At 33.4% G+C, this 9,305-nt stretch overlaps 1 protein-coding gene across 1 annotated transcript; it reads right to left on the minus strand.

The window, feature by feature from the left end:
- Positions 1–24: 24 nt before the first annotated feature.
- On the minus strand, positions 25–7,841 carry LOC111613681 (zinc finger protein 726-like). Its single transcript, XM_023355026.1, has 5 exons — positions 7,671–7,841; positions 3,776–4,159; positions 3,319–3,534; positions 1,898–2,146; positions 25–174 (listed from the first exon to the last, which is right to left on the minus strand). The coding sequence occupies exons 1-5, from the start codon at positions 7,839–7,841 to the stop codon at positions 25–27; spliced, it is 1,170 nt and encodes a 389-aa protein (XP_023210794.1).
- Between the last annotated feature and the right edge of the window lie 1,464 nt (positions 7,842–9,305).

A 9,305-nucleotide genomic window follows, 5' to 3' on the forward strand; every position in this document is an offset into this window, starting at 1 on the left:
ACAAAAAACATTTATTGTTTCTTTTCAAAACAAAATATTCGCATGTTGTGAACTTGGCGGTGTATCGGAATCAGGACTTTTGTTTTTATCTTTTGTCGTCTCCAATCTTTTCTTTCTCATGTCCATAAGAATTTCGGATGCTCTGACCACTTCTGGATCTGTTTCTTCCTGTTCCTGCAACAATGAAAATTTAAATTATTATTTAAATTCAATTTTTATACGAAAGTAAAAAAAAAATTTCTTTGGCACAAATGTAAATTTCGAAATGTAAACAGAATTCAATTTATCATTCACAAATGGGAACTCAACACTTCTTCAGTCACAAATCTACTTTGTGGTTAACAGTAAATGGGTAGCATCGTTAATAAACTCTCATTCGATTGTGCAATATTTATAACTTCGGTATAGTAGAGCTTAGCCACACTTTTAAAGTTAAAGTGCAAAATTTGATTATTAATATCTCCAAGACCAACATCTAAATCGAAACGATTCGAATGTAATATAAAATATTTAATGTCCGCGGTGAAGACTACGGTAGTCTTAAATTTTGAATAAGTTCGTTGGAATGTTCTGTATCTAGACAATCGCAAATTTACCATTTTTTTCCCCACTAGATTTACGACGAGAGAGATTTTGCTCATACAAAGCTACCGGAAAATCTAGAAATAGTGTGTATTCTTTATAGTTCTTTCGAGATTTGTCTACCTCTTTTGCAGTCTTTTTGAAGGTTTTATTTTAAAATATTGGGTATTTACAACCTATTTTTTAAATATTAACATTTCATTTGTGTATCATCGTGACTTTTTTGTCTTGTATTGTATACAGATGACAGAATGTTAGCTTCTCTTTGTTCTTACCTTTTTATTACATTTTCATATCATATTTATTTTCTGAGACACAGAGGAAGATAAGAACTACGGCGTAAACCAAAAGACCAGCCTTTCCCCTGACGTTTTTCATTTATCAATTTTTAAATCTTTTACTCGATCTACACCAAAGTTTTCATACTTATTTCCTGAAACACACACAAATCTGAAAACTAGTGACTGTCACAAGAATATATCACGAGTTATTAATGTCTCATAAGTTTAAGACGCAGTTTAAGCCTATGGGAGCCTGCAGCCTCGCGGCTTGTCTACAAAACCTAACCCATCCCTCCGGGAGATGACCGTCACTAGCTAATACCTTTTATTTTGGCTCGATATTTTATCGGAGAAGAAAAACAAGAAAGTTTTCATACTTTTTTCCGGCGATCGAGCGATGATCGGGAGTCGAGTCGCTCTCTCTGTTAATCTTAACAGGCAGTCTGGAAGATATTGATGCCGACACGCTTGCTATCGCTGGCGGTCGGCTAGTACTACGCCTTTAAGCCCATCAAAATATAAAACTACATATAGAAGCTCTCTGTAGAAGAGTGTCGAGCTTGATATTTGCTGACACAACTCTGAAATTTGTCTTAGACAAACTAAAATGTCAGGACACAATCTTGATTGCCGACCTTTCCGAGGCATTCCGCAAAAGAATCGGAGAACGGAGTCTTACCGAAGTTACAGGGATGCTGATTTACATACAGAACCAGAGAAAGTATGACCGAAACGTTAGAAAGCGCGATTATTCTAACGTTCAATGAAATACTTTCTCAACCTGGTTTTACCAGTTATTTATTACATATACAATAAGTATACAGTATTGCAATGTATTTTACTCATAAAATTGCGAAAAACTCGACGTTATAAACTACAAGTACGCTTTCCTATACTATAATTTACAAGCGTACCAGCCCCAGTGAGCGAGTAAATTATAGTATAGAAGGGCGGGTGTGCTGGTGTTTTTTGTCTAACTGAATGATTATTTACAAAGTACTAAAACTTTTAAACAAAATACAACAATTAAGTACCTTTGACGTGCAAGGAGATTCGTCAACGTGTGTCTGTTTATGTAGGAACCATTCTTTCTCGGAGTTTGTAGTAAAGAGACATTGATGACATTGCCATAATCTTTCAGAAAATTGCAAACTTTTATCTTTCTCGTTTGTTTCAAGATGTTCCTCTCGCATGGAAGTCGTTGCTGACATTTCAGCAGAAGTGTACATCCTACTCTGTTCCGAGATTTTAAAAGATTTTGATGTATCTTCTCCTGTGATTTGCTAAACAATAGAAAAATATTGTTAATTATGCAATTCCTTTTAAACAATTCTATGATGCTTTTTACATTGAATTGAGAACTAATAGCATAAAAATTAGTTGAATATGATTATTTCAGGGACGTCCCGATACTGCCGGTACCGATACTTTTCCATGGATAAAGTTACAGCAATGAAACACTTGGCCAGGTGGATGCCTTTCAAGTGTTCCAAGAAGTCTTTTAAGGGTAAGTGGCTTCTATTCAGTTGTTACAGACATAGAGATAACCCGGAAATCGTCACGTGGCCAGCTTGTCCGGACGAAGCAGGAACCCACGACCGAATTCTCAGGTATCGCATTGCCACTGGTGGTACCCGATATCTTATGTATCATTGTCCCAGGTATAGCGGAACCTTTAGACCTCATTAGTAGGACTGAAGATTTAGTACTATATGCGAGTCAGAGAATTCGGTATATCGGTTTTACTTCATACGCTATCTTGTGTTTACTACATATCTGTATACATACAAATAACATTAATTATAAACGACGTTAGATTTAAAAAGCTCGTCTTTATTTTGTAACTTGATTAATTTTTCGTTTCATTAAAGTTGTGGATCCTGTTGAGCATTTTCATGCGGGTTGCATGTACTGTATATTTATACGAATTTTTTTACACAGTTTTTTGGAACGTACCCACTATGCAAAAACAGGGACAGGTGTACTTTGTCAGTAGTAAAAACAAGTAAAAGGCGACAGACTGAGCAGAGAAAACCGGTTTTATTTCCAGTTTTGATAATCGAGGCCGATCTTGGCTCTTAATATCGATAATTCTGTGGTATCGGGATAATTGTCCGTATAACGACATAAAAAAAAATATCACACAAAAATAATTAAACGGAAAATAATTAAATCGCTTTATGAATCTTCAATTCTGTGAAAAGATTTGTAAATAAATGTGAATCATACCAATCAAGTGCATATCGTTATAAACTATATTCATGTCATAGATTTTTAATGTTATTATAATAGAAAATACTTCACAAAGATCACTATGAAATTAACACCTTTACAATTAAAATTTTTTCTACACGTAGACCTAGTACATATTACTATAGAAAATTATAACAACTTTTTAACTTATTGTTTATTTTAAACTAGGATATTGTACTTATTTAAATATATTTTTATTTACCTGAGACGTCGGCTGTTTTTCTACTGTGGAATGAATTATTCGCCTGTGTTTGTTTAATTTCTCTTGTCGTGTAAATCTTCGAAAACAATAATCACAATGAAACGGTTTTTTTCCCGTATGACTTATTTCGTGACGGCTTAAAGCGTATGGAGTATGACAAAATTTCAGGCAAACTTTGCATCGATATTTTTCCAAATCCAGAAATCTCGACGAAAGCTAAGCCAAAATTATATTATAAAAACTAGTATTTTTTATAAAAAAACATCAAAGGCTAATACAATATCGAAAAACATTACTAATATATCTTTAGGTATACACAGATTAGTACAAGAATTAGAATCAAAGAAATAGAATTTTTTATTTGTTGCTTCTAAATTAAAGAAAACGCAATAAGAATGTGTGACAAACACGAGTAATCTGAACACTTGAAAATAAAAGTTAGCCAATAAATACTTACTTTTTCAGTGAAATTCGGTTCTTTCGAATGTTTTAGCAAAATATGACAGTCTAAACTCTGTTTCCATATGGTTGAATGATTACAAAAGCTACATTTATAAACTTCTTTTCTTGAGTGTTTATTTTGGTGTCTTCTAAAGTTTGATCCACGTGCGGTACAATAATCACATTCTTCGCATTTAAATTTCTTTTCGTTTGAATGTATTTCTAACTTGTGTATATTCAAATGACAGATCTGACTAAACTGTTTCCGACATTCGTCACAAGTCAACTTTTCGCACTTCGGATTCTCTGTCAGATGTTCGAGGAACTGCACTTCGTTTGTAAACTCATTGTTGCAAACCTTGCATTTAATGCAGCCGTTTTTCTCATTCGGTGCGATCTCCTTATAAACAAATACATCGATATAATCACATATAAAACAGTTTTAAAACAAGATAGAAACTGTTTAGGTTTAACAATTGTTGTAAAATTTTGTATTTTTATCATTGAAAGACACGTAATTTAAAAATACGAACGGTCTCTTCTAGTACAAATAATTTTAGTAATGGCACTTACCATTTGCTCGAGTTGTGACAATTTAGGGTAGGAAAAAGAAACAAGAAATTTTGCTATTATTGTTAAAATGTAATTATTAACATTGCATTGTTTAATGAAATAATATTCATTGTGTTAATGGAATATACAACAATATAAATATTTTTCAANATTCGCTTGAATTGTGACAATTTCTGGTTTAAAAAAGACGACAAATTTTGCGATTATTGTTAAAATGTAATTATTAACATTGCATTGTTTATTGAAATAATATTCATTGTGTTAATGGAATATACAACAATATAAATATTTTTCAAGAAATCGAGTAAATAGAAAACAAACGATTAAATATTTTTATAAACAAAATATGAAGGAAAATGCAAAGAAACTTCTCTCAAATGTAGTGAAACTTTAATTCGTTCCTTGACTTGTCAAACAAAAACAAATTTCCCAATAAGAAACAATATAAAATAGATTGATCTGTTTCCGACCCCGAAACAGGTTTTTTTTTAGCAGCTTATCATACATAAAAATGTTTACAAGTGAATATAACACAATATTAACTATATTTATACTAACTGTAATTATTCCAAATAATCACTTTACAAAATCAATAACTACTGTTGTTGCTCAACTTTCCTGGAAACGTTTAGTGATGTAATCCGTTATACACTCACTGCCAAAAGTTAAGCACAGAGCAATAAACTGCAAAAAAATTGACAAATACAGCTATGATTGACACGAAATGCAGCAGGACAGTAGCAAATATGTTTATGCATAAAACAACACAAAGAATTAAATAGAAAAATAAAAACAATATTGAATTNGATTCAGTTAACATATCTATTTTTTTCCCGATTACCCGTATAAATGAGAGAGATAGCTCACATGTATTTCGCGTGAGGATAAATACCCTGCTTTAAGTTGTCGATTAGTCGTTAGTCTTCGAGTCTCTATATGGCACCAAGTTCTTTCGAATGTTGATAGTTGGGTTCGATGTGGCGCAAAGTTCTTTCGAACGGCGGCGATTAGAATAGTAGCGGCTAATCCGTTCACGTAAATCCACAGTTCACACCAAACTTCGGAGACTGACTCTTACGCATCGACTCCTCCCTTTTATAAAGTGGGTATAGTTGGGTTTTTCCACTGCCTTATTAGGACTGTTTTTCCATCACTGACCAATAGAGGTTTTCTTTTGTGTATTCGTAGTTTCCGGGTGACACATTCGATGTATCATCCTTTACCCCGGAATTAAGTTCGTGAGAAAAAAGTTTAAAGTTCTTTTTAAATGTTAAGTTGTTGTTTATTTCTCTAAACTGTTTCTCTTACGAAAAAAATATTTAACAATTTATTTTAATAAATTCGACTCTCACAATAATAAGTAACTACAATTGCTGTAAAAAACAATAATTCTCTTACCTGAACTACTTTTTAAACACAAAAACTGAACTTGTGTAAATTCAAAAATATTATACTGATACAAATATATAACTGAATTACTGATTTAAACACAGCATAGCCAGTCGCTACTTCTCGAGACAAACTAACGTTAAAATCAAATATTGTCACTAATTTAAGCTCAAAGCGGAACTATCGACACGTTACGCGTGTAATTGTCTTTTATGATAATTGCCGCCTCAGCTTTTAGGACCGGTCGCGCGGTATATTACAAACAAAAACAGTTGCTTTGCGCTGTCACGTCAAAAGCCTTTTGGCGAGCGCTCGCCAACAATGCACCTGCACCTGCACCATAAACTGAAATCGAAGGGTACCGAAAGCATTTAGGCAGAGGCGTGCGTAAATCATGAATCGTATACAATCGCATATATCATATAATATATCAATCGCAACAGATGCAGCATCTAATCTTCATGGAGTTATATGGAGTGATAAAAAAAAATTCAACACGGATGGGCCAGATGCTGGAGAAGGTATTGGCACAATATTAGGAAAAATGAATTATTTCACTCAGGACCGAAGCAAGGTGATACAAGCGTTAATGTATGATGCGCGTTTGAATTGAGTGGTATGACGAATCTAGCTTTTATTTCTGGTCTTATTAATACTGTAGATGTCAGCGGATACTACAGACGATCCTAATGCCATTTGCAGAAACAGTTGGAAGTAAGTGTCCAATGTGGACGAGCTAATGCATCCATTATTAATACAAAAACAATTCGAGTCTAGATTTTTATCAAATGGTGCGTTTGTTACGGATTGGACCAGACTGTCCCGATCTTAATCCTGTAGAAAACACGTTTTTTATCTTAGACAGGAAAGTATATAGGAATAGAAGCAATATACATCAGAGTAATCATTAGAAAAGGCAATAACTGATGCTTTGAACAAAGTAACGGATAACGAGAAGAAAAAAATCTAGCGACCAATTGCGTAACTTTCCCGGCAACATTTAAAACTGCGTGCTTGATACCATCTGTTTTGATGTTTTTTTTATTAAAATCCTTTTATACTTTTAATTATTATAAAATAGCAATAACCTTAATATTGGAGTTTATAAACAATTGTACCAGTAAATCCTAAGAACGAGTAACATCGTCATTAAGTCCGATCCTACTCGAGATATAAAACACGACTCCCTTTATCTCCTCTCCCCTTCGACCTTCAACTACCGCAATTTAATAGCATCGATCCCCTAATAAACGAAACTCCCTGCAATACTTTAGAAATTTTCGACAAACAGCGCAGCAGGGCCGGATTAACCCACTATGGGGCCCTAGACATTTTATTCTTTATCGGGCCCCCTCCTTTTCCTACAAGAAGAAACACAAGAACACATTTTCTTTACATTGTACAATTCACAATAACCATATAAAAAGCAATGTATTTTTGTTTATTTATTTTGTGGCTGCCAGTGTCAGAGATCGTGAACACGGTCTGGCAACTTTTAAAAACGAGTTATTGCCTGGCAACGGGAATAAAAGAAACAAAGGCGCAAAAGTTCGTTGAGTTGCCCGGATGTAGCCTGAGAGTATAGACGACAGCTTCGATCTTATTTTAATAAAGTTCTTCTGTTACCGTTTGGGTTAGATTTACCCAAATGCGAAAATTTAAGAGGAATATTTAAAGTGCGATAGCCATTTAATTGGAATTACGATATGCAAATTGTGGACACGGGAAATGTATTTATTTATTTTCCACTTTTAATTAATCTTTTATTTAAGCTTTCTTCTTTTAAATATGCCGAAAAGAACAGCGCAAAACAGATAAAGAATTAAATATATCAATCTGATAAAACTATTGTCGGTTCCCTACACGTATACCCACTCACTGCAGGTTACACTTTCGAAAAAGGTTTCCGGAAACCGTCGAATTGTTATAGTCCACAAGAAAAGTCGTACCGTCTTTTCGTAACACCGGTAAGCTTTGTTCGGGAAGGAACGAAATTTCGGTTTTCTTTCGTTCTTCTGGCAGTTGCAGTCCATAATTATATTCGTGGCGAAGACTTTGGCCGCTCGAAGAACAAAGTCAATCTGACAAACTGGACACCCGGCATTTACATACGAATCCATTATCGACTGTAATTTAACCAAAATTTCACTGTAATAAGAAAATAATTGCCATTAAATTTTTCAATGCATCGGAATATTACTTTTCCGACTGTTATATATAACAGAGGGAAAGTATGGAGATCGGCCAGGAAGTGACTCCCCTCGGTGACTTTTCTGGCCTTTTTAAATTTTAATGAGCGTAAGTGAAGAATGAACTAACATTGACATTTAAACACTGACGTATTCTGCAAATACATTATTTATTCCGATCTCTTCAATACACCATCGACGACTTTCTTGTATGATTGATCTACAGAATATTTCCACGTGCTCTTGTTCTATCGATCAATATCGATTGCACGGAAGTCGAATTTCAATTAAGTATGGAATTTGATTGCATCAAATAATAAATCCAAAATATTTTAAGTGGTGGTAAAAAAAGATTGAGTATTTCGATGGAGATAATTAAAATTTTACGTGGTTTCATCCGTCTTACAATGCTCTCGGTTAACATTAACTTCGGCTAAGTACACATTATGTGTACTTAGCCGAAAGTTAATATATATTTAGAATTGATACAGATAGTATAGGTGTAGTTAATATTATGTTATATTGCATACGTAGGCATTTTTATGCATGATATACAGCTAAAAAAGGAAAAAAAAGACTGTTTTTGAAATAGGGAATAGATTATTATTTATATTGTTTTATATTGTTTCTTATGGGGAAATTTGTTTAAGAACAAGTCGGTTTTTGAACGACTTTTAGAGACGAATTAAAATTTCATTACATTTGAAACGAGTTTCTTTTCATCTTCATTGATATTATGTTTATATGAATATTTAATCATTTGTTTTTTTTCGACTCGATTTTTTAAAAAAATATTTATTTTATTGTATTTTACGTTTACACAATGAACACCATTTCATTAAACAATACATTGCTAATATTTATTTTGCGGTGTCTTACGTCAGTACAATGAACATTTTTTCATTTAACAATGCAATGTTAATAATTATATTTTAACAATAATCGCAAAATTTGTCGTATTTTTTCAAACCAGAAATTGTCACAACTTAAAGCAAATGGTAAGTGTTATTTCCGAAATTATTTGAACTAAAAAAGAATTTTTTGTATTTGTAAATTACAGTGGTGCCTCGTACAACGTACTTAATCCGTTCCAGGTGCACGTCCGTTAAGTGAAACGTCCGTTATACGAAACGCATTTTCCCATAGAAATACATGTTAAAACATATAATTCGTTCCGCAGCATAAAATAACCGTACTGTACCATAAAAAATGAAAATGGAGCAGACACCAATTATGCCGGGTAGTCAGATGTTGTGAGGAGGAGGTGGAAGAACACTTTCTTTACACATTCATACAGATACAGACTTTTTACACATTGCAGCGGGTCTTTTTTTATTGTTTTTTAATCGGAGTCAGATTCAGGAGAGGCTACCGGAACTTGCAGGGTCAACTTCT

This window comes from Centruroides sculpturatus, unplaced genomic scaffold (assembly GCF_000671375.1).
Source record: "Centruroides sculpturatus isolate CEXI.00-Female unplaced genomic scaffold, Cexi_2.0 scaffold1231, whole genome shotgun sequence".
NCBI classification, from domain to species: Eukaryota; Metazoa; Arthropoda; class Arachnida; order Scorpiones; family Buthidae; genus Centruroides; species Centruroides sculpturatus.

Coding starts and splice junctions, on each gene's coding strand:
- LOC111613681 (XM_023355026.1), bottom strand. CDS start 7,841: ATGGATTCGTATGTAAATGCCGGGTGTCCAGTTTGTCAGATTGACTTT. Junction 2,147..3,318: donor AAAAACAGCCGACGTCTCAG/GTAAATAAAAAT, acceptor TCTATTGTTTAG/CAAATCACAGGAGAAGATAC. Junction 175..1,897: donor AATCTCCTTGCACGTCAAAG/GTACTTAATTGT, acceptor TCATTGTTGCAG/GAACAGGAAGAAACAGATCC.